Here is a 26,190-nt window from a genome sequence, read left to right as displayed (position 1 = left end):
TGGAAAGAAAAACCTTGCTCTGAGAGGACGGGTAGATTAGGTAGCTAGCTTCACAGCATGTTTCCAACTCAAGGATTTGAGGTTGTCACAAAATTCTGAAAAGGCAAACTTCAGAAGGTTGGGTTTTCAACCTTTTAGAACTTATTTCTGGCCTTTAGTTATGAGTCCATTGGGTCAAAATATTTTCGATGTGCATCAGAATCATAACCCAATAAGAATCGGTGTTTTAACCTCCATTTCAATATTTATCCATGACCACTATTCTCTTACTTCAACCAGAATAATGTAAGAGCCTTTTATTTATTGGTGTGTAAGTGTATACATACAAACAGCCAAAAGGGCTGCTAAAATTCTCCGCTGTCAACATAATAATCCAGGTTCTCTTCTTCCTAATTTTTGTGTGTGACTTAAAGCTTCATGTAATATGAGTCAACATTGCATTTACCCCGCAGACCAATGTCTGTTTTTTATAGTTTTTCTTTCTTGTGACCACATTGGTTGTCTCTGACTCTTTAAAACACTTATTGCACTTTAAAAAAATCTGCCTTGTGATACTTCTTACAGCCTACTGGTACTGCAGTAATTTTTGTTTTAATCTTAGGTTTATTTCCCCAATTAGATCCATCCATCCATCCATCCATCCATCCATCCATCCATCCATCCATCCATCCCTATATTCTTGTATCCATTCAGTTCATTTTTTTTCTCAACAGGCATTTTACTGAACATGTACTATGTACAGAGTATTATTCTAGATACTGAAGATATAGTGATAGCAAGAAATATTGCGTGCTCTTGAAAAGGTCACAGCAGGAAATACACATGTAACCAACCAAATACATAGATGCAGATAGGTAGGTAGATGGTGCCCAGGAAAGGTTTGCCCAGGACACATTAAAGGGAGCACCTGTCAGGTTAGAGCGGGCTGGTGGTGGAGCTCAGAGAAGTCTTCCCACAGTAGGGTGGGAGACCCTTGAATTCCATGTGGGGTGACTTTGCTATGTGGAAGTGAAGAGCAGAAGCCGCTGGCACAGGGCCCAGGAGCTTCTCACAGGTTTAGTCATCAGCTCTCCCTGCCTGGTTCCGTGTAGCGTGTAGCGGGCAAAGGAGACACTCACTGATTTGAAGGGATCTGAAAATAGTTGGGGAGCTGCAGCACGCAATTTCACAGTTCTCTAAATTTGCACCTGGACGTTTGAAAGAGAAACGAAAGAAAGAGAATCGTGCAAGTTCTGTAGACTTTTTGGTGGGGAAACGATGGAAATTTTTGGCTAGCAAGCAAAGTGTCTCCCTCAGGGGTTTCATTCCTGAAAGCTACCTATCCCTCTCATTGTCAGGATGCTGGAGGGGGAATTGAGAAGTCAGAGCAGGGATGAGGGAATGTGGGCTCTTTTGATTTTTCTGCCTGCGCTTCCGGGAGGAAATGGAGTGAGTGTCCTTCTTTCTGTGCATTTCTGCTAACTCATCTCTCACCCACTGTATTCTAACTCTTCGTATGTTGGAGGCCACTTCCTTTCATTAGTTTCATTCACACTATTCTAATCATTGAAAAAGAGAGTAATTTTTTATCCTTTGTTTAATGATTTGGACATTTAGACTCTTTGTACAGAGGAGAATAAGGTCTGAAATAAGGGGTGAATTGTTACTTGGCGGAGAAATAACAGAAGTAGGCAAATCACCTCTTAGAAAAAAAATCAGTGATTTTATCTATTAATAACTTCCCACTACTCAATAGAGAAGGAAGTAACTATAATGTTGCAAGGACTACTGTGTTTCCCTGATATAATTAATATAAGACCTGGTATTATATTATACTATATATTATATTACATTACGTTACATTATATATTATTATATATTATAAAGACCCGGTCTTATATTAAAATAAAACCGGGTCTTATATTAATTTTTGCTCCTAAGACGTGTTAGAGCTCATCAGCTGGTCCAGCTAGGTCTTATTTTCGGGGAAACATGGTATTTAAAAAGTGTGGTAACAAATTATATTTTGTATATATAATATATTTTCTGTGTTTTACTAGTTAGTAGAAATAGATATCATTGTATCATTATGGAAAAAAATCAACATGTATAACCTCAGTTTAGGTTTTCCTCACGAGAAGTGAGGTATTATTGCTCTCTCACTGAGTTGTCTGTTGTCTGTTTGCTGGACGGAAAATGAATCCACCCCCTCTGATCACCTCTGGTCAGGAGCAGACTCGGCTATGTGTCCTGTTGTCTTTCTGCCTCTGCAGAGCTGGGCCGAGCTGCTAGGAGCCGTGGGACAGGAGAGGGCAGGGCTGGTGAAGTTTTCATCTGAGCTTGCACCCAGGAACCTGGGCGGAAGCCTCACCAATACCAGGGAAGGGAGACACTTATTTTAAGTAAAATGCAGCACCATGCTCATAATAATTTAAAAACCTATAGCCTTAGGGTTTTGTTTTGTTTTTTTGTGGTAAGAAAGACACAACCCTATTTACAGCATAGCTTAGCACAAACCCCATAAAATGGACTTTCTGCCAATACACTAGCCTTGGTAAGATGCTAAGGTACTACAATGATGCCCTGATATCCGATATATCAGTGATGTATGCATATATATCTATATGGTGTCTATATATAGTTTTTATTAAGATAAAATCAATTTATCCCTTTTGAACAAGTATTTTTCAATTGTCATGTGCATGGATGCCAATTCTAAGCCTGCCAGGGTACCCACATCTCATTCCTGCCCTAGGGAGAGCACTTCACCAGGTGGGAGAGGGCCTCCTAAGAAGCAGGCATAGCTCAGACTGGAAAGGGCTGGCCAGGTGGAAGGGGTGGGGTATGGACTTGGAACTCCTTTTGCACAATCCTAGTAGCAGGACCAGGTATGGAGCATTTGAAGAAACCAAAAAAGGTTCATTAAGGACTTTATTTTGACAGCAAGGAGGTATCAATACAATGAATTAGGTAAGAAAGTGACCTGTTTAGATAGAGATTCAGAAAGATGATTGTGACTGCAATGTGAGAACAGATTGGGTTGGGAGTGAACACGTACAGGCAGGGAGACCAGGAGACTGGTGAGATATGACCGTAGGCCTTACATAATTAGTTAAGTGCAAATTTGTTTGGTTCCTGCTAAACTAGACAGTACCCTCAAGTAGAAATTAAACAACAAACCACTTATCTCCCAATGCTGGTCTGTACATCACATGTCACAGGTTTATAATCTCGGAGACCTGAGGCTAGGTCCCAGGCTCAGACTGTCCTTAGCAGTTATTTGTAAACCATGACTTATCCAAAATATTAAAATACTTAAACATGAGTTAGTGAGGATGAAGTGAAATGATTTGGTCCTACAATGATTTCAAAAGAAAATGTGAAATTCAGTAAGAATTTATAACAACTTTCCTTTGAAATAGGTGTAAGACCGAATCATTCTATTCTGACCAACCTATGTGACAGCATTACCCTCTCCAACCCCTTTTCGGGTTGACTTTTCTCCATAGCAGTTATCATCACTGGCTGATACACCATCTATTTTTCTGTAGTTATGTTTTATTTTTTCTCTCTTCCCCTTACTTAACGAGGATGTCAGCTCCACTAGGAAAAGACTTGGTCTGTTCTGCGCCACTGCTGTGTCCCTCGCATCTAGTACAGTTCCTGATACATACACAAATTTAATAAGTATTTATGGAATGAATGTTGTTGAATGAATGTCAATTCTGAAATTCAGCACTACCATGCCATATACATTACAAAGGCTATCATGATAAAGAATATAGATTGAAGAAATTTTTAAACTGCAGAGAAATTTCTGTAACATAACTAACTTCACAACTGGCATTTAAATGTAACATTTAAGGTTTTCTGTCTTGGCCAGTTTTCTTACCAACATTTGTTCAAAGTGTGTATTTTACATATTCAAGCTCAACTGAATGAGGTTTTAAAAAATCAGTACCTTTGAATGGAAAGAAATGTAATTAATCTTAAACGATGCTGTTTTTTTGAACTAATCCTGGGCTCCACCCCGTGAAAAATGTTGTAAATAGTTGTAATTTAAAACTGTGATGCCTGAAGTACTCTCTGAGTACATGATACAGTAGGAATTGCAACAGTATTTCTGTATCTCTGAAATAGTCTTTGGAGTTTCTTTCTCTTCTCCTTCGTTTAGGAGCTGAATGTTTGGAAGCTCAACACCACCTTGTGACTCTGAGGTCAGGAGGATGGATCAGTGTTCTCTTCTGCCCCGTTCCCAGGAAGGTACCTTTAATGTTCTCGTTTTCTTTGTTCCGTCCCAAAATCTGCGTTTTCCGTGTATGTTGAAGATTGCGCTTTCATCAGTGGACCCCCCGCCCGTCGCCTCCCCCGGGACTCACAGGTCCCCGCGCTTCCTCGCCCGCGTGTCACTTGTCAGCAGTACAGCGCACCCTGTTTCTGAGGATGGCATCACCTTTGGCGGTGAGCCACTCGCTCAAGTTTACCAAGCACTTAAAAGTCACTAATCGCCGCCTAACCCGGCCCCGCGCACGCCCGTCGCCGACCACCCGCCACTCGGGCGCCCGGCCCACCGCACACCCCCCACCAGCGAGACCAGGCGGCGGCGGCCAGACCCCAACCCCCGGGGCAAATCGCGCGACCCGCTGCGTCTCCCCCGCCGGGGTCGCCCACGCCGCGGCCGTGGAGGCCGCTCCCTCCGCCCCTCCCGCGCCGGCCTCCCCCGCTCGCCGCGCCGCCCTCGGAGGCTTGTCCCTCGCCGCCCGCCGTAGCCGGCGCTGGCCGGTCGCCGTTCCCAAGATGGCCGCAGCGCGAGCGGCCCCTGCGGCGGGCTAGGGGCGGAGGCGGAGCCGAGTCACTGCTGCGCTTCAAGACTCCGGCCCCCGCGCGGGCTGCAGCTCAGTGCCCGCCGCGGCCATGCGGGGCTCCGTGCACGGATGAGAGAAGCCGCCGCCGACCTGCTGCCCCCGCCCGCCTCCGCCGTCACCCCCGCCGCCGCCATGGAGGAGCCGCCGCCACCGCCGCCGCCGCCGCCGCCGCCGGCGAAGCCCGAGCCCGAGCCCGAGCCCGAGCCCGAGCCCGAGCGCTGTCGCGCGGCGAGGTGAGTGGCGCTGCCGCAGCCGGCGCGGCAGAGAGCGGGGTGCGTCCCGGCCGGAGCTGCGCCGCAGGCCGAGGGGGCGTGGGGGCCTCCGCTTCCCGCCAGGCGGCGAGGGCAGCATCCAGGCTCCGCCGGGCCGGAGGGGCGGGGTGCAGCCCTGCGACCCGGGCGCGGCGGCCGGGGCTGCCCGGGGCTCCTGCCGGAGCGGAGCGCCCAGCCCGTGCGGGACGTGGCGGGGCGGGAGCGTGGGGGGCACCCGCGGGCCCGCGGGGACTGGGACCCGCGCCGCCGCCGCGAGCGTCTGAGCCGGGGCTGCGCCGAAACTGCTCCCATCGTTACTACCCAGAAATGCTCTAATACCGTCACCCACCCCTGTTCGAGTTCGAGGTGGACACTCGGGATGCAGATGCACACCGGCTCTTTCCTTGCTTCTCCTGCCCTCTTCACACCCCCTTCGACCCCCTTCCTGCTGCCTCTCCTGGGGGAAACTGCCCTTGGACTCTGCAAATAGGCAGGTTGGTCGCTCTTTCTGAGGGCCCTTTGCAGGCCTTCGGTAGTTGCATTGTGCAGACTGGTGCTCACACGTGCACATAAAGTAAAGGATTGATTTGTCTAAAACTTTGCTGTGGCAGGAAGCCCTAAGATGGAACTTTGGTACCCAGAGCATTTGTTGCATCCTGTTCCTTCGAGATGCTGTTAATTAGCTTACTGTGATTGTGGGGGGTGAGGGTGGGGGGTTGGGAAAGCGAACTCACTGTAACTAAGGAAGAATTTCCCTGTTCCTATATGCCTGTGTTTGTGTGTTCAAACGTCCCCTTGCCCCGTCCTTTGCATCCCAGGGTAAACTTGCAAACTGCTGCCCCCTGGCCCCTAGAACGAAAATACTTCCCACAGCTCCTCTTGCGTCTTACCGTCTTGCTGTAGAGTTCCAGGAAAAAGGTAGTTAAGTGTCTTCTTTCTTTTTCCTGCTTAAAGAAATTTTAAACAAATTCTGCGGCTGTAGTTAGAACTGAAGAAGGGAATCACGTTCTTGCTTGTCATGACCCAGTTGGCCCAGATTTGTTTTATTTTTATAAGCTGTGAAGAAAGTCGTTTTTCATTTTTCTAAATTCTAAGGTACTGCTGAGATACTTTGGTGAACTTTTAAGGAACAGCTTCCCTAAATAATGGTACGTGGTGTAATGAGAATTCATTTTGTTCCTTTTGAATACGTCTAACACTTGTAGAAGTTTTACCAGAAAGTTTATTAAATACATTTTAGTGGATTCAGTCTCTGAACATTTTGACTCCTTTTTTTCTTTAAGAATAATAATGAACACTTACTAAATGCTGAAAATATGCCGTTTTCTTTGCTTCCATTAATCCATTTAATCCTTGTAACAACCCTGTGAGGTAGGTCCTGTTACTATTTCTCCTTTACAAATGCAGAAGCTGAGGCACAAAGGTTACGAAGGTATGTGGTCCAAGGTTTCACAGCCGGTAGTGAACTCAGATCTGGCTGCACATTCCATGCCCTTAACCACCGTGAAGAAGAGGGATTCCATTAACCAAATGGGCAGATCAGGAGTTATAATTCTGTATAACTGATTTGGGATCAAATGAATGTGAACATTCTTAGGTAAAAGCAAAAAGGACAGAAGGAAGTGGGACTGTGCTGTACAAGTGACTGTGTGTCCAGTGATACAAAGAAATCTTGATTTTGCAGCCAGGTTTCTGTCTTTGTTGCAATAAAAATAGGCCAGGACAATGGGCTTCGTCCAACTTTAAGTGATCAGCGGTGTACGGAACAAGAAGATCTTAGAAATATTTTTCTTAGCAACATTGCAGTTAATTATACAATAGCTAATCTGTAAAACAGATTACTTGACAAAGCGGTTATTTTCTTTTTTATACGCCCTTATTGTCACCGCCTCTTCAATACAGAGCTGACCTCTGACAAACTTCCTGTAGATCATTAGTATAAGATGCTTCAAGGGTTCTGCAGTTGTTTATTTGAATTTTTCTTATTTATGTTTTTAACCACTGAAGAAGCTCAACATGCATGTTCCAAATGTGCTGGATGCCACGTTGTAACACATCGGAGACTCGTAAAGTGGTATTTGTGCTACCAGGTTAACTGGTTTGGGGACAGAGCAGAATAAAGCTCTACCATCTTTGTTCACGTCCTTCGTGCCAGTGTGTCATTGATTAGCAAGGCTGCTGTAGTGCACAGGTTTTTTGTAGAGAGCAGGCCTGTACTTGTTGGCCAGTGTACCACTGTGGCAGGTGCCAGCCCAGCACATCTGCGCGGCGCATGCTGACGGGAGAGTTATGCAATGACTGAGGAACTCAAAACAGGTTGAGAGGTGATAGTACTCTATTATCGTTCTGCGGCTGCTTGTCAGTCACGGCTACTTCTGTCCTTATTTTTGATAAAGATTCAGGATGACAGTTGTTATTGTTGGTGATTAACTTAGGAATCAGCATTCCTTATCATTTTCTGGGTCAGTCGTAGAAGATGAGGTTGCGAGGAGAGCTACTACAATTAATTTGGGACAATTTACTTTTGTGATTTCTTGAATGTACACTTAACTTGGAAATTAAGGCAGACGTGAAACTGCTCCTATCTACTCTAACCTTTCGTTTAAAATATTTATGTTACAAATAGCCTCATTGTTTTCATTTTTTGACCTTGTCAGTGTTACATGAGCTTAAAAATAGCTTTTTTTAACCAATGGCTTTACTGTTTATAAACTATGGTTCTTGTAAATTCATTTGAAAAGTCTGGGTTTCACCACTAAAAAAGTACTTGAGTATCCTGTCATTCCTGTGATTTGATCTTTCAACTTGAATGTCCCTTTTGAGTCTGCTTGTTTCAGTCTTGACATTGGATGACACCGATTCTCTTAGTGAAATGTGCCTTACAGTGCAGCGATGGACTCTCCAGCCCTCATCAGTGATGGGGAAGGCATGAGACCATTACAAGGGTAGATGCCATGGGAAAGGGGCCTTTAGGCAGAGAAGCGGTGACCATGATGCCGCTTTAACAGAAGGCTCCAGCGATGGCAGAACCTCCCTTATGTTCTGAGATGGGGCAACTTGTCTCTCAAGGACGTTGTGGTTCCCTTTAATTGTCCTACTGGTAGAAGTGGCTTCTACTTGATTCGCATGTGTTTTCTTGGTGTCTTGTAAATCTTGTTCTGAGCTCTCCTGAAGTATGGGGATAGAAGATCTTGACTGCTTACTGGATGCACTTGCCTTAATAACTTCCTGCTGCCTGATTCCTCGTGCTTCAGTGATTATCTGTTTACTCATAGCGTTCTGTTGTCTTAGCCTTTTCATTTCACCAGGTGGGCTGTATTCTTTTTTTAGACACATTTCATGTTGTCAATCAGTGGGTCATTGGAAATTGTTTCTTTAAAGAGAAAATAGCAGAGATGGCAGAAAAGGAGTTTGGCCGATGACTGCCGTGGCTCTTTAGAATGTGGCATTTTCTTGGCAGGAAAAGGTAAGCAAGGTCCAGATGCAGTGCTGCAGCCCTTGCTCAGCCTTGTCTACACCTGGTGGGTCAGTGTGTTCTCTCGCCTGTAGAAAGCCGAAGTATGATTAGTATATTTAAGAGATTGATTGGTTAGCATGACATCAGCAAGGGAAACTAGTTGAATGGTTTTGGTGACTGATGTGAGCGACCAGGAAGGTTGGCTTGCGCCTCATACCCCTGCTCCTAGGGGGGAGGCGTGTGACACAGCCTTACTCTTAGACTTTCATTTCTTTAGACTTCACAGAAGCGGTTTTTTTTTCTCTTGCTCTTTACTAACGTGCCTTAGTTAGTTGCGTTATTGTGTGTTTGTTTTTATTCTTCAGTCTTACTTTAATTAGTTTATGACAAGCCTTACTTTTCCTGCTTTAGTTTGAGGTATTATATTGTACCCTTGTCCCTTAAGTACGTTTGAAAAATCCTGAGTGGTGGAGTTTTACTAATGGTAAGTCTCAGAAGATCACCTAACTGTCTCCACCCGCCCCCTAATCTCCCCCTGCCCCCCACCGCCCAAGAATCTGGCATAGTTTCTGGAAAAGGTGCCGCAAAGAGGTCAGTGGTTGGTGCTTTCATAAAATGCTTTTTGACTTTTGTGAGTATTGTGTTCGAAAAAGATCATGTTGATAAGTGGGTTTTTTTCCCCTGGGTTTAAGTGATAAAATTAAATTAAAAACCATATTAGAATTCTGTGCAGTTATTAAAAATTATGTTTTAAATTACTTTGTATTGTTACTAAAATTGAAATTGATGAGATTCCATGTTATATAAAGAGAATATTGTTGCCAAATTTTAAATTCACTTAGTTTCTTTTTAAACATTTATTTTTATTAATAGTAGCTATGAACTATCTGAGTTGACTATATTCAGCTGGTTTTCTTTAATTATTTAGTTCACCCTGGGTAACAGAATTTGTAGATTAGAAACAATGTCAGCAGTAACAAACAAAGCGCTTGCTTTATGGCGATCTTTTATATTAATAGCACTGTTATTTAGAATCTGTAACTGTATTCTCAACTTGTATGTTATGTTAAAATGCTTTCCCCTTTTACAAGGCATGTTTGAAACCACTGTATTTTAAAGGGAACATTATTCCTCTGGAAAGTAGGTGTGGTAGGTACATTCTTTTATTTCCCACAAACCTCACTTTCATGTAATAGAGTACAATTTGTCTTTAGATATTTATTCACTAACTGCATAGACAAAATGAAAATTTGCTTTTGACCTATAAGCACATTCATTTGTCGTATTTTGCAGACGTCAGTAGGAGTGTTAGTCTCATGGATCATACGGATGCCAAATATTTATAAAGTAGAAGAGAAACCTATTAAGAACATATTAGGCATTCTGTCAAAAGTGTTTCATAAGTGAATTTCATTTCGGTACAATTTCGTGAGAAATGAACGTTCTGTGGAGAAAAGTGGATACTGAGCTTTAAAGCTGATCAGATGGATGTTTTCAGTTGAGCTTCTTTCCCAGTGAGCTGGCTGTTTGCAGATGCTGCGAACCTGTAGAATGTTCTGCATAGGGCTTGTTAGAGGACAGCTAGATACATGTACAATGTAGAAATTGTCAACCTTTTTTAATCTCTTGGTGGAAATATGTTGGAGGAAAATTTAATACGTGCATAATTTTTATTGTACCATTAAAAATCCCATTTTTTTAAATGTAAGAACATAAAAATTTAGGTATAACTAGGTTTTCTCATAAAATGTTTAGAATTAACTTTTTGAATGTGTAAGTATTTCGTTCTTGTTTAGGTAAAGAATTAAGCATGTACTAATGCAGGTCTTATGGGAGGTAGGACTGTTAACATTCATTTAGACCAACTTTCCAGCCGTTGCTTATAGACTTACAAGCGTTTTGAGCTGGAAGGGGACTGAGAGATCATCTCGGCCGTGCACTTTGTTTTAGAGATGAGAAAGCTGCCTAGAGAGGCTGCAGCTTCCCCAAGGTCACAGCCTAGGATGCAGGTCTCCAGGCTCTTGCTTCCCTTCCCCTTATGCCACACTGTGCTCCCCTGGTTAGCCCCCCGTCTGCACAGGCTCACGTGACCAACTGTGGAATACTATGTTTTCTGGATTAATTAGATTTACAGGAGAGAGCAGAGATAAAAGATTCATTGTCAGAAAACTAAGTGCAAAAAAAAATCTCCGCCAAACTCATTGTACACAACTTCCCCCCCCCCAGGAAAGTTTATTTCAAGTTCACAGAATAAAGAGGAGCCCGTGCTCAAACCTTTTTAGACACCTTGCTCTTCTTTTCAGTGCTCAGTCCTTCGTTGCAGCAGGCAGTAAGATTGTGATTTCTGTTCTGCAGTAGTGATATTGAAACTCGGGCTGTTTTGTGACCTACACTCAGAAATATATTTTACAACAGTATGTGTATGCTGCATAACTAAAGTCAACATTGATGAAACGGTGTCTGACCTTGCCATATATGATAGCACTCTGATAATTCTTGTTCTGTGCTATTCAAAAATTGTTTATCATGCTCTATTAAATTGATTTAGTTACCCACCAATGGGTTGCGACCCTCACTTTGAAGACCATGGCTGTACCAAATAAAAAGATGCTATTGTACTTTATCCCCGTCTCTTGAGATTGAGTCAGGAGAACAAGCACGGTACTTACCGCGAAGTGATCAAAAGACATTGTGAAGAAGCTAGGCAAGGTTAGGGTCCGAATATTTCTTCCTTGAAAACAGCGTTATTTCCTGAAGGCAAAAATAAGATGCATCGTACGTATCCTTGCCTGTAAGGCTGTTCTCTTGGTTGCTTATCCTTAAAACTCAAGAATTGTAAAGATGAGTTTAAAATGTAGGATTTGTTTTTGAGTAAAATTGGGGTTGGAATATATGAGTGCCTTAGGTAATTTATTCATTTTTCTCTAAAACACTGATATGTATTTAATTTTTTTCCAATACAGCAGTTCTCAAAAAAAAGGAACTCTGTTCTTCCCTGCCATGTGTGTGCATGTGTGTGAGTGTGTGTGCACACACATGTGTGCATATAATTACCTGGGTTTGACTTGTGGTGGGATTTTTATTGCCTTCTGTATACTGTTCTGTTTGCCAACTCACTTACCTGAAGAAGTAGGACATCAGAAGTAAATTGGGGAAAAATACTTCTGGAAACAACAGAAACATTTACCATGAGGCTTCAAGCCCCCAGAACTGAGCTCTTGCTATGTAAAAGAAGCTCGTAGAGTTTTACTTGGTTCTTTGAATATGTAGGTGTTACTCAACAGAAAACCGAGGAATGTGTGTGCGTTGAGGAATGATGACTAAAATGGAGACTCATGGGCCTGACTGTGTGAGTGAAATTTAGACACAACCTCCAGTGTACTGGTCAGTAGTCAGTCAGTAGCAGCTGACTACGTCGTCGCATTTACCTACGAACCCCGCTGTACCATTTACTCATTTCCTTTGCAGACTCGCACTTATATCGAGTGGGTCCCATGTCTCAGGCAGTGCAAAGCCAAGACCATGGGGCTCCAGTAGTGGGGAAAATAAGACGTGGCTCTGCTCAGTGACCAGGCCCTCTGTCTAAGAGCCTTGATGAGGCCCAGGGAGCTTTCGGAGTTGGAGAGCTGCACACCCTCAGATTTAGCTACAATTAGGGGAGCATGAATTTCAATTAAAGTCACATTGTGAAGAGACCTGATACTGCATCCCTACTGAAATTTGTCACTCAACAGTAGCCAAATATGAGGCCCCTTTAAGCTTTAGGTCCAGGCCAAATAAACCTGCCGAACCCCTTGCGTCTTAGAATTTAGTCTCCATCCTCACTGAACACCTTCCCACTTCTGGGCATCCCGGTTCTTCTCACCTTCTCGCTTTTGTGTAGGTCGGATCCCGTATGTTAGCTGCCCTTTCCTGTCTTTTCTGTCGGAGTCATTTCACATGGCACTTACCTTATGACTATTCCCCCAGGCAGATAATAAGTTTTATTATATATAAGCAGAATATAAAACATGCTTGGCCTTGAAGGAATTTATAATTTAGTTAAGGAGGAGATAAGGTAACGGAAGCTTCATAATTCATGGTCTGGTCCAGGATTGTAATAAATTTTCATCTAGCAGCTACCTGTGTGCCTTCACTCAAGTGGTAGAACGTGTTGTATGTACTGTTTACAGTTAACTTGTAAAATTGATGTGCATTTTTCAGAACAGGAAAGTGAGTTGTTAAGAGATGTATTAGATCAGAATACCTGGAGACAGGACTCATCCATGTTTGTTACAGTTCAGCGTCTTATGGTTCTGTTTTATGTGCTGTCTCCTTAGGCAGCAATGTGAAAGGAGGTGGTAAGGCGCTTAAATAATAGTTTACTATAGCAATCAGAATTATCACAAGTACGATTAACCGCCAAGTAAATGATACAGCGCTGAGGTGGTCGTGATGTGTTTATTATCTGAACCAGTTGTGAACATTTGCCATGTTCGTAAAAATATTAAAACATTATTTTTGAATGGCTCGATCGTATCTCATTTTATGCTTATACCAGAAACCATTTGTTAACCAGTTTCTTACTGTTCTAGATAGCACTACGGTGAAGGCCTTGCTACACAACTCTGCTCTTCTGGCTGCTCTTGTAAAATCATTTTCTGAATGTAGAATTCAAAAGGAGTTTGAACACTTTTAAGAGTTTTAATAACTATTAAGTATTTTCTACTGGAAAGATTGTACAAATGTGTACTGTTTACCTTACTAGATATTCTCTTTCTAGCTTTGGTTATTACAAAAAGTCTTTGCTAATTTAATAGGCCAAGAAGGGTTATTTTAATTTGAGTGTCTGGTTACTAGCATAGGTGGGACCGTTTTCATGTTTTATTGATATATAAATTTATGTTGTGAACTATCTTTTTGTATTCTCTGCTTATTTTCTTATTAGTATCTTAGGTTTTTCTCTTGCCAGTTTTAATGAGACTTTCATAAATTAAGGATAATGTTTTTTGTCTAGTTTAACTTTTAGTATGGCTGTTATTTTTATATGTACTGAAGTTGTAAACATTCATGTAGTTATAGCTCTTTAAAAAAACTTCTTTCATGTCTTTAAAGCCAGAAAGTCCAACACACGAAATTAAGGGAAAATAATTTCAGACCCATTTTCTGGAAAAATACCATAAAATACCATTTTGTGTGGCAGTTTCTGGAAAAATACCATAGCTTGCATGTACTGTAAGCCACAGAGAGACGATAACATGGCTGTTGTATAGTAACACGTGACTGTAAGTCTTGTTCTAGTAGCCATGCACAGAGTAGGTGCTCAAGAAGTACCTGTTGATGGAGGTAATGAGCGAGTCAGTGACTCACGTGACTTTATGGCTTTAATCAGTTTACTGGTTCCTGGCACCTGTTTCTTTGTGTTCTCGACTTGCTCCCATTTTCTGAGAATTAGTGAACTGATGAAAGATAAAGAAGGGCTGTCTTTTCGGCTTCTTTTGCACAATTTCTACTCCTTTTCGCATCTGACATATCTGGTAAGAGCTTTTTTCCTAGAACTGGTATTTGAATGAGAGTTGAAAAGCATTGCATCTCTAGGATATCAGAAAGTGCTGTAACTGGAATTGGAACCTACATGGAAAGTAAGAGAACTACAGGAGTAAGGATTTTGCTTATACCTAGTTATTTTTTAAAAATAGCTTTCTGCACATCTAGAGGTCCGCAGTTTATATTGGGGTGTCCCCTCCAAAACAATAGAGGAAAAAAGAAATAAAATAGCTTTGTTGAGTTATAATTTATATACCATACAATCCACTCCTTTGAAGTGTCCAGATCACTTGTTTTAGTTCGTTCACAGATCTGTGCAATTGTCACCACAGTCAATTTTAGAACATTTTAGTCACCTCAGAAAGAAACCCTGTATTCTTTAGCTATTACCCACAATCCCCATCCCCCTAATTCTGAGCAATGACCGATACTTTCTGTATCTGTATATTTACCTATTCTGAACATTTAATATAAGTTGAACCAATTATATTTGGTCTTTTGTGATTGACTTCTTTTAATTAGCATAATGTTTTCAAGTTTCATGCATGTTGTACCATGTATCAGCACTTTCCTTTAGATAGCTGAATAATATTACATTTAATGGATATATGACGTTTTGTGGGTTGTGTCTACTTTTTGGCTATTACGAGTAATGCTGCTATAAACATTTGTGTACAAGTGTTTCTGTGGACATAAGTGCTTATCTTTCTTGGATACGTACCTAGGAGTCTAATTGCTGGGTCATGGTTTCCAATGTGACTGCACCATTTGACATTCCTACCAGGAGGTATGAGAGTTCTGATTTCCCCACATTATTTCCCACGCTTGTTATTATCTGACTTTTGGATTATAACCACCCTAATGGGTGTCAAGTGCTATCTCATGGTATTGATTTGTGTTTTCCTCTGTTTAGCACACAGTAGCTGTTTCTCACACTAGCATCTTTTGGTGAGCCATCTTTTCAGGTGCTGGTGGCCCATTTTATATCCTATTTGGAGAAGTATCTATTCAGATCCATTTTCCATTTTTAATTGGGTTATTTATCTTTTTATTACTGAATTGTAAGAGTTCCATGTATATTCTTGATACAAGTCCCTATTGGATATATGATTTGCAAATATTTTTCTCCCATTCTGTGGATTGTCTTTTTCACTTTTTTGGTAGTGTCCTTTGATCCACAAAAGTTTTTAATTTTGATGAAGTCCGGTTTATCTATTTCTTTGGTTTTTTGTGCTTTTGAATTGTATCTAAGAGTCCATTGCCAAATCTGAGGGCCTTATAGATTTACCCATTTTCTCCTAAGAGTTTTATACTTTTAGCTCTTACACTTAGGTCTTTGATCCATTTTGAGTTAACTTTTGCATATGTTGGAATTAAAGTCCCAACTTCTTTCTTTTGCATGTGGCTATGTGGTTATCCCAGCATCATTTGTTGAAACGATTCTTCTTTCCCCATTGAATGGTCTGGGCACCCTTGGCAAAAATCAGTTGAACAGAGACATAGGTTTAGCTCTGGACTCTGAGTTCTGTTCCATTGCTCTGCATATCTGTCAGATGCCATAGCCATATTGTTTTGATTACTGTTGCTTTGTAGTAATCCGAGGCAACAGTAAATTGGGAAGGTGAGTCCTCCAGCTTTGTTCTTTTCCAGAATTGTTTGGGTTGCCTTTGTCGTTTAGCTCCTTGTATCCCTGTTCCTGGAATAGTGTTTAGCACACAGTAGCTGTTTTTTACAGTAGCACACAGTAAATATTTATTGCAGGAATGGTTTGAAGTAACTAATTTAGCTTCAATTTGAGTGGTAAAATTGATGTTTCTAAAAAGAATTTTCCAACTATATCTAACTTTTTCAGTATTTTCTCAAATACCTCAGTTCCCTATTATTTCTCTCTCTGTTAATAGAAATTTCCAGTAATGAAATATATCATGGGAGTATGTTGCTTTGTTAACGGTCCTGTATACATTCAAACAAGAAGCACGAATAAGGAGAAAACATCAACGAAAGTATTAGTGATTAACCAACATAATATTAAGCTATAAAGAAATGTTTAGATTCAATATAGTTAAAATTATTCTAGAGGAGGGATACATTTTATAATTAAATATAAGCTTTCAGGTATTGAGTGGCTTCTTGTCTTAATGTTTGTTAATTAGAATTTTTGTTCTAGCCAAGTCAGAAAAATTTAGTGGCATTTTGTTTATGTTAATGATTTTTCCCCCACGTCCCGCATTAGCGATTAGAGTAATAGAATTATGTATAATTTTTCTGACAAGCACATGAGGAACTGCCAAAAATGTTATTTGTTTGGTCTTCTGGTACCAACTGTAGTTGAGAAGTGTGTCATTTTTGATACATTCGGATATTTAAGTGATATCAGCTTTATCTGTTAAACCCTAAGTTTTACATGTTTTCTATTCTTCCTTAAAACTTTGGTCCACAAAGAGTCTTTCTGGTTTTATGTAAATTATAGAAACTGCGGCCCAGAGAGGTTAAATTGCTATAACATAAATGGGTCGGATTCAACTATCTATAAATATTTTAACCTCTAAAATAAGTTGATGTTTTCCTTTTTGTATTAATTTATCTTTGTTTTTAAACAAAAATTTCCCTCGCCTTTGTTTTCTAAAGGAACTGCTGTGTGATCCTATCATAAAATACTTAGCTACACTGTAGACTTAGTCACTTTGAAAGTCAAGTATTATTATTCCTATATATGATGGAATAGTGTATCATTTCATTGTAACATTAAAAAATCCATAGAACAATTTTTTTAGATAAAAATTATAAACATACTGCCTTTTAGTGGTATATAATAAGTTATTCCCATGACATTTGGAATAAACTTAAATATACAACAACTGTTTTCAGACATTGGACAGTAGGCCAGGCAGGATTGTCATCCCTGAGTCAAGGTAAACAAACGAAAGGAGCTCTATGATTACCCTGGCTTTCTGCCTGGAAGCCTCTTCCAGGTGGTGGTACAGGGAGGGGAGTCCCAGACAACCAGAGGGTCTTGCTGAATTAAGGAGGCAGAGGAGTGTTCAGGGAGGCTGAGGCAGGTGGAAGTTGAGGGCAGAGTTTTGAAGAGGAAGGAGCAAAAAAAAAAGCCAGAAACCTACATAAGTCCTTCTTGAGTCTTTGAATATGGGAGGCACCTGCATAGTTCCACAGGTTAAGCAAAGAGTCAGTGGGGAACCATGAGCTGAAAGGTTCCCTGAGCTCACATGGGCTGAGAGGCATTTGAGTTCCCATTGGCCACAACAGTCCTTGTTGTGTTGGCCACTTGGGACATTCAGTATTTGGAAGGTTCACATCTGAGTCGTGGGGCTAAACTGTTCCGAGAGTAAAGGCATGTCTGGAATTAACCAAGCTTGAAAACAGTTCTTGGAAGGATAAAATGGAATTGAAAATAATTTAACGGCCTACAAAAAAAACAAAGCCCGGTACTCTTTAAAAGAAGACAGTGAAATCTAGATACTCAACAAATAAAACATAATGTCCAACATCTAATAAAAAATTACTAGACATGCCAATAAGCGGGAAGAGATGACCCCAAAACCAGGAGAAAAATCAGTCAATAGAAACAATCTCAGAAATGTCAAAAATGGTGAAGTAGCAGAATTGTTAAGATCGTTAGAATTATGTTCAGGTATTTAAAGGAAAACATGTACATTGGAGATAGATAAAAGATATGAAAGAAAAACCCCGAAACGGAACTTCTGAAAATGAAAAAGATCTGAAATGACAAATACACCAGATGGGATTATCAATGGAGTAGACAGTGCAGAAAAAATTATTGAACTTGTGGACATAACAATAGGAACTGCAACATATAGTACAGAGAGTACCGACTAGACAAAAATAAACAGAACAGCAGTGCCATGTGGGATAATACCATGCAGTCAGCATATGTGTAACCGGGTTCCTGAAAGAGGAAAGAAGACAGGAGGAAACTGAAAAAAAAAGTTAAATAATGGCTGTAAATGTTTCCAATTTTATGAAAACTAAACCCATAGATTCAAAAAGTTCAATGAACGCTAAGAAGGATAAACACAAAGGGAACCATTACTGGAAAATCTCTGCTTAAATCCCTTGTTCTTCTAGTTTCTATCCTGTTGTCAATCTTATAAATAACTTTATTCGTACAATGTTTCTTCTGCTTTCACACCTCTAGTATTGTATTACATGGAACAATCTCCTTTGCTCTTACCAAGCCTCTGTGCTCCATGTTTGCTTAAAAGCTTTTCTTTTCCCGAAAGGCTTTGACTCTGTTTAGTTACAGTCTTGATTATGAACCATTTAAAGATTTTTCTAATTATTCCTAAATTAATGTGTTAGTTTATTTTAATTAACCACTTTTACAGGGAATGTGGAGGACATTGTCATTCCAAATGTGAAGCAACAGCATGTCACAAAGGATTGAAAAATCCTGTTTCACTTGGTTAACTTCTTGACGTTTATGTGATTTTTAAAAGTCGGTTTTGTGTCAAGCTAGTGTGTGTGGTTGGGTGGGGGTTGTCTCTGTCCTTGGCTAGTGTGGAAGCCACCTTGCAGATGGAGCACGGATTGTGAATTAGCTATTCATCAGGCATGTGTGTCCTTTGAGTGTCTAATACGTGTCAGGCTATTTTGAAAAGAGAACACTGCTAAATGTATGGTAAATATTGCCTAGGTCAGTGCTTCTTAACCTCTTTTGGGTCATACACTGCATTTGAGAATCTGATGAAAACTAGGGACTCTTGAATCCGAAAAATGCATATGATAAAAATTTACATTCAGCTTCAAGGAACTCACAGTCCCCACAATTGAGATATAAAGTAATATAATTTTCATACTTTTTTACGTTCCCTATATTTTGTGCATGTTGCATTTAATTATATGCTGTGAGACATTTCTGAAATTGTACATGGTGTTTATATTTGGAACATGCAGGGCTTCAGGCCCCACATTTCCAGTAAATTTCACATTGGCCTTATGTATTCAACCACAGTTACCAATTATGTTTTCTTTAGTGAAGAAAACTATAAAATTAAAAATAGGAGCTTTTATTATTTTCTCCTAAAATTTTTAAGACCCATTTACATTTCCCCCCATTTACATAGTTTTTAATTAGAAGACAGTTACATTTTTCATGAGACAAACTTTATTTGTGTGTGTATCTTTTACTCACATCTGATGTTGGGTAGCGTTTTTCTTCTTAGACGTTAACTTTTTGTTTTTAAGGATTCCTGAAGCATTCTGCCTCTCAGATGTACAGGTCTTTTCCTCTGTTGGCTCCCAGCAGGTGAATTTGTCCTGCTTGTTTGGGTGGCATAGACAGACAAGCTGTTTAAGTTCACTTGAGGCTTAACTAGTTGAGAAGCCTTGTGTGTGAAAAAGTCACAGTAGTGCTAGAAAGTTGTGTGAGTCTGGATGCCCGTCTGCTGGTGTCGGGTGGTTATGGGCAATACTCTGAGGAGGAGGATAGGTTCCCTCGTGCCCCCCCTGCTGATGCCCGCCCTGGCGTGGTAACCCGATGACTGCCTGCTGCCCTGGGTACTCTGGTCCCTTCACTCTGGCCACACCGCCCTAGGTCGTCATGGCCTTTCACTTTCTCCAGTGAGCCGTGTGCTCCTCTGTCTGGGATCCTTCCACGTGCTCTTCCTTCTGTCTCTGTCACTTTCCTCCTCCCTCTTCCGGTCAGTGCCTTCCTAGCTTTGAAGTTTGTTGAAATGTTCCTTCTTTGGAGAAGTCTGCTCCTGTCTACCGGTCTGCTTCGTAGCCTTCCTTCAGCGCGTAAGTCAGAACTGCCTTGAAAGGTTATTGTGTGTCTGCTTGCTTACATGCTAAATATCCACTTCTTTTCACGGAATGAACTCCCCCGGAAGGCAGGAATGGTGACTCTTGTTCAGTCATGTGTTTTTCCTCAGCTCCTAGCACAGCGCTTGTCCACTGGGGCCTTTGTTGAATGAGCAGCAACACCAGCCTGACCCCCTGTCGCTGCTAGAGGCGCATAGACCCGTGTAGTTCTCCTCCTTGGGCGGGACGTGAAGACTGCGGGCAGGGAGAGGGTTTAGGGGGACCTTTTATGTCATAAATAAGTAAGCCGTGCAAAATCTTCACTTTTTTTTTCTCATTTAAATTGTAGCCGAGCTGGGTCCCCCTCGGCCTGAATTTAGACGCAATATCTTACCCAGGCGAACACCTCTACTTATAGGAGAGGCAGTTTAGAGTTCGAGTGCTTAACGGGCTTCACCAAAGCTGTGCGCCCTCGCGGTGCCTGGAGATCTCCGAACTGTCCCCCACGCTTTCCCAGAGGTAGGGACCTCATTCCGCAGGGGGAGTAACCCTCCCTGCCTGCCACGGGGACGGGGACGCCAGCCAAACCAGTGACTTGGGACTCAGCGGTGGGCTGAATGGAGAGGGGCCACGAGACTCCAGTTGTGGCCCAGACACTTCCCAGGGGAGCAGACAAGTTACCTTGGCAACTCTTTCCCCATTCCATGACTTAGGGCTTGTGATGGTACCAGCAGGGGTGTTAGGAAGATCCAACCGGATAACATTTGTGAAGCGCCTGATTGCGTACCTAGGATGTAATAACAGGTATTTGATAGTGAGTGCCTCTCATAATGGACGAGAGTTGGCCTTCTGGGCAAGGGATCCTTCCCTAAAGTAGTGCCAGAGGCTCTGCCGAGCATTAAATGAGATTATGTTTGATATTTAGCGTAGTGCCTGGCAGATGGTCAGTACTCAATACCTAATGGTGGCAATTATACTGTTACAATGAAATTGCTTGTTACGGTGGAACAAATTATACAGCTGATTAGAAATCTGGTACATTGCCCAGTTTTGGAAGTCACTATTTTAAAAGACATTTCCTCACCTACCATTTAAAAAATGTTTCAAATCATAGTCATCAGTTATTTGTTATACATTGATAAAGAATTGCTTAATTTTGTAATTAATGTTACCTTTTTCATTTAGTCCTGGCTTTTAGTGTTTTATATCAGTAGAGTAGTAGCACCAAATTTACTCAACATTGTCATGGGACTGTTCCATATCATGTCATTAAATTAATTCTTAAAATAAACTTTTAATTTTAGAACAGCTTAGATTTAGAGACAGTTGCAAAGAGAGTACAGAATTTCCATGTCTCCTGTGCCTGGTTTCTCCTGTTGTTAAACATTGTTGTGTACCTTTGTTACTGCTAAGGATGCAATATTAACACTTTATTATTTACTAAACTCTCTGCTTAGATTTTATTCATTTCCCCCTAATGTTCTTTTCCGGTACCAGATCTCTCCAGGATACTGCATGACATTAGGTCGTCATGTCTCCCTCGCTGCCTCTTGGCTGTTGCACAGACATTTTTTTTAATGACTAACAGCTTTAAGGGGTACTGCTCAGGTATTTCGTAGATTGTTCCTCAGCTTGGGTTTGTCTGCTGTTTTTATCATGGTTTGACTGGAGTTGTGGGTTTTGGGAGGACGACCACAGAGGTAAAGGGTGCTTGTCATCCAGCGAGGGGCACATGCTTGCCACGTGGTGTATCGCTGCTGGTGTTCACCTTGACCACCTGACCGACAGCTGATGGAATAGTGTTTGTCAGTTTCTCCTCTGCAAACTTCCTTTTTTCTCCACCTTTCTGTACTGTGTTCTTTGAAAGTGAGCCACTAGAAGTGCAGCTCACACTTAAGTGGTGGGCAGTATCTACATCCATTACTGGGAGTTTTTCTGTACGGGAGATTGGTCTCGTCTCCCATTAATTTATTTGTTTAGTAATTATTTATGTCAATATGGATTCATGGGTTCATGGTCATAATCCAGGACTGTGTCATTTATTTTGTTGCTCAGATTGTTCCCGCTTTGGCCAATGGGCGCTCTGTTCCTGTGTCCTAACACACTCCCATTGGTTTGTTTTTTGTTTTTTTGAGCACTTCTCGCGTGTTGGCACTAAGAGATGCTCCAGGCTCATGTTACAGCTTCCTTGCCCCAGTCCTGGAATCAATCAGCCATTTCTCCTGGGAGTCCTGCTTCTTTTATTGAAGCATGGTATTAGAAACCAAGATCTGGTGCCACGATAAATGAGCTCTTTCTGTGCTAATGTCAAAGCAGAAGTGAGAGATTTAATGTCCAAATTGTCCTAATTGCCTTTCCCACTTTTCTTTCCATTTCCTTCATTGGAAACCCTGGGAGAATATCTCATATGCTTGTATTTCCTAGATTTATCTTCCTAACAGTTGGAGTTCATCTTTTGAATGTGTATGTGTGTCATAGGGCGTATTTATAGTTAACTATTTTTAAAGTCCAAACTAGGAAAAAAGATAACTTGAGCCAAGGAAATTCAAACAACTCATGTGTTTTCTTATAGAAAGGGGCTCTTCAGTTACTTGATTTCTAAGAATGACAAGAAAGTAATTCATGATAGAAAATGATTTTTTCTCCACAAATTCAAATTAAAATAAGGGAATAAAAAAATGTTCTCATTTGTAAGAAGAGTAGGTAGAGATCATAATTCTTTTTTGCTACCTTTTAAGTTTTAAACATTTTTTTGTTTCTCTTTAAACTCTTTTTAATGTTTTATATGCACTTGGCATAGTATAAGTCCCTTTGTTTGTGTTTTCTCCCAGTTTTGATACATTTCCCATCTTCCAAATTTCCCTGCCACAGCCCCATAGTTCTCTTTAGTCAGGCCTCAAAAAACCTTTTGAATGAATCATCACTTTTATGTTGCTTCTTTTAAAAAATTTTTTTTGTTGTTGTTGGCATTTCATTGCAAAATGCATCCACAGTGAGACTGAAGTGGTGTTTATTTTCCTTTCTAGTGTAGCAAGGACGTCCCTCCTACCTTTGCTGCCTGCGTGCGTCACTCATGCACAACCAGGAGCATCTAACAAGGGTTTTCATTCCATTTTGATTCTTGCACATATGACCTGATACTGATTTGCAAAGCTTTGGATAAAGATATAGGATAGATATACTCACGCATTTCTTTGGAGATATTAGACGTGGTAAAAATAAGAAAGTACACCTGAAAAACGTCTTACTCTTTGTCCACTCGTTTTTAAATACTTAACTGTTTGCTGCAAAATTGCAGAAATAACAGAAATAATCACGTTTGTCTTTCAGCTATAACATGACTCCTGTGTTTATATGCCCAAAGCATTTTTCACACTCTGTCTCTTTGTTCTAGTTCCTTTTGGGTAGTCTTCTGGTTAACCAAAAGTGACAAATAACATGAAGTCTTTAAAGCATTCTGTTACATTTATTTCTATGATTTTGTAAGTTTATTTTTTGAAATCTTTCATCTGAAAATATTTTATCAACAGCTTATAATTATTTTTATTTCTAATGATGAGTAGAGTTTCTCCATCTGGGGTAATTTTTCTTTGTTTTCTATCTTTGAGTGCTCTTTGTGTTTTTCTTCGTTCAGAACTGATAAAGTATATTTTGTACAAATTTATGAGTGAAGTAAATGACTTGTCCCAGAAGATCTAAGACGGGCAGGCCTGTCTACTCATCTTCCTAACCCGTCCCAAGACCTGAGCCCGTCCGTTTCTTCTATAAAACATCCATCCAATCATGAATGCTTAAGGCTAATAGGGTACTTTCAAGAATGCTTGTGATTTTCTCTTCCCACGAGTTGAAGAGTTCCTGGTTTGTTCCTAAATCTGTTTAGGTCTATTGTACGTTTTGCTTATAATTGCATAATTTAGTAAACCATTATACAAATACATGAAATGTGAATACAAGCAAGACTCGTAGTTTCTATATAAACTAATTTGGAATGCTTTGGAAAATCTAAAGATCCGTCCCAGAAAGAAAATTGCCATCAAGTTAGTTATAGGAGAGAACTATTAAAGTTTAGGAAGAAAAACCATAAAAATCCTGGAAAATGACTCCACGAAAGTCTTTACATTTTTGTTCTATTTTGAAGAAACGAGAGTGGAGCTGCCCTTGGTTGTGGTGTAGGTGACACAGTTGGACTGGTGGCTTCTTTCAGGCCTCACTCTACACGGCAAGGCTGTGGCCCTCATCAAAGGAGCGATGGATTTCAACCCAGCCCTGGGCTTAAAGTGAAAATAAAATATTTATGTTTTGTATGTGCGTTGGTTATGTATTATGAGTTAACAAACCATACCAAAGCTTAATGACTTAAAGTAAAAACCATTTATTATTTGTTACGGCACTGAGTGGCTCTTCTGCTTCTCATGGTGTTGGCTGGGGCTCAGGGACAGCTGGAAGGTCCAAAATAGCTTCGCTCACAAGCTAGCAAGTTGTTGCTGGCTGTCAGCTGTGACCTAGCTGGGCCCTCCGTCAGGCAGCCTCTCCAGCCGGTGACATTAGGCTGCGAAGACCGTGGCAGCCTGAGGGTAGCTGGGCTTCATGGTGGCTCGTTTCCCCTGGGGGACAAAAGTGGCCTTAAGGTACAGGCCCGGAACTGGCCCTGTGTCACTTTTGCTACATTCCATGGGTTAAAGCAGCTCACGGGCATCCCAGAGTCAAGAGTAGGTGATTATACACAGGCGTGAATACCGGGAGGCCAGGTGCGTGGGGCGCCTCCAAAGTAATAGCCCCCACAAACGTTTCAGTTTTTGTATTTGCATGGTTCATTTTTAGTGCTTTTAATATATATTTTTAAAAAATTAACTCACTATCCACAAGTTCTACTGACGTTTGATAAGAAGGCTTCTAATAGAATAAACTATTTGCAAACGAACTCACAACAGTTTGATCAAAACTTGTGTTCTTACTAATATGCATGAAACCATAGGTGTTTCAGCCTATGCGAATCTGATTCCAAAACCATGAGTCCTTATTTCGTACCCCATGGCTGTTGTTTTGGTCAGTAGATAGTCATTTTGGCACCAAGGGTTGCAGTACCACTTAACTCATTATCAGAACTAAATAATCTTTAATTCTTGTAGCCTTTACAATTTACGTTCTTCAAATAATTAAGTGTGGTTGTATTTTAATAGAGTTTAGATAATGATTAGGCCAACATACCAAAAGTAAAACTATTTACCGCACACGTTCATGTATTCAGCAGGTGGTTATCATGCCCACACTGTGCCAGGCGCTGTTCTGGTCCCAGGGGAACAGTGGTGAAGAGGACAGACGAGGGCCCTGCTGTCACAGAACCTGCACTCTAGCTGCGGAGAGTTTCTTGTTCACTTCTGTAGGAAGTCATTTTTTTTTTTTTTTTTTTTTAAATATCTACTTGTTTAAAAAAGATGAATTTTAGTTAAAAAACAACAAAAAAGTCTGGTGTCTATCCTGAAAAATAACCAAGACTCACTAGGCTTGTGAAGACCCTACACTCTGAATCAATGCAAAAGTTAATAGTGAATGTTAGATGCGTTTGAGGTTTGACAACAGGTCACCTGGAGGTTAGCCGATAAACACTCAACTCTAGGCTAATATAAAGATCAACTAACTTATTAATTAGTTGGCTCTTACAGTACAAACCAAGCATGCAACCTCCAAGTGAGCTTAGCTCCCTTTGGTTTATACTGCAGGCCAAACAAACCATACAAGTTCTTAAAAATAAGAATCCTAGAATCCATCCCTTCCCCCACCCTTTCCCCCAATAGCAGAAGTCTTCCTTGAATTATTGCTTACTGGAGAATAGGTAACTGGGGAGATGGAAGTGGTGGAGCGAATCTTACGCAGATGAGCACTGTACTGTACTTCATAAGTGAATAAAATATTTTATTTCTAAGGGCTTTGCTATATAGAATATTTAATGAAGTTAATTTTTAAGGGCTTTTGCAAAACCACAGATGTTTTCAAACTCATCTAATCCAACTCCATCGTTTTATAGATGAGCTATTTTAGTCACCATGTGGCTTACCTACTATGTCAGAGCAGAACTATTTAACCCCAAGGAACTTGAATTTTTGTCTTGTCTTCCACACATTTTTAAATTTAAAAATGACACCAAACTCCCTTGGGTTCAGTTCAAGACATACTTTTCTTAGACCAGATTCTGTGCCAAGTGAATAGTACCTTAGCAAAGTTTTATGTTGAAAGAGGGAAATGTGGTTTTATGTGACTGTCAGAAGTTTAGTACCAGAAAGACATTTCACATTTGTATGTTTTTAAACACAAGTAAGGCAAATGTTTCAGGGCA

At 40.8% G+C, this 26,190-nt stretch overlaps 1 protein-coding gene across 6 annotated transcripts in view; it reads left to right on the top strand.

The window, feature by feature from the left end:
• Nucleotides 1-4,756: 4,756 nt before the first annotated feature.
• Nucleotides 4,757-26,190, top strand: part of MAP3K4 (mitogen-activated protein kinase kinase kinase 4) — an 84,236-nt gene continuing 62,802 nt past the window's right edge. For 5 of the 6 annotated variants that reach the window (XR_016020028.1, XM_074333784.2, XM_074333785.2 and 2 more), the window contains exon 1: nucleotides 4,760-5,077. Coding sequence is in view for 5 of the 6 variants with exons in the window: in XM_074333784.2 (XP_074189885.2) it covers nucleotides 4,914-5,077 (164 nt within the window). In the remaining variant the exon portion in view is untranslated. Of the gene's footprint in view, nucleotides 5,078-26,190 lie in introns of all 6 variants that reach the window. The other variant, XM_074333786.2, reaches the window with a different exon arrangement.

This window comes from Rhinolophus sinicus, chromosome 2, assembly GCF_057876585.1.
Source record: "Rhinolophus sinicus isolate RSI-liver-muscle chromosome 2, RSI-T2T, whole genome shotgun sequence".
NCBI classification, from domain to species: domain Eukaryota; kingdom Metazoa; phylum Chordata; class Mammalia; order Chiroptera; family Rhinolophidae; genus Rhinolophus; species Rhinolophus sinicus.
Note: the sequence above shows the minus strand (reverse complement) of the source record. Positions and strands in the feature narration are given on the sequence as shown.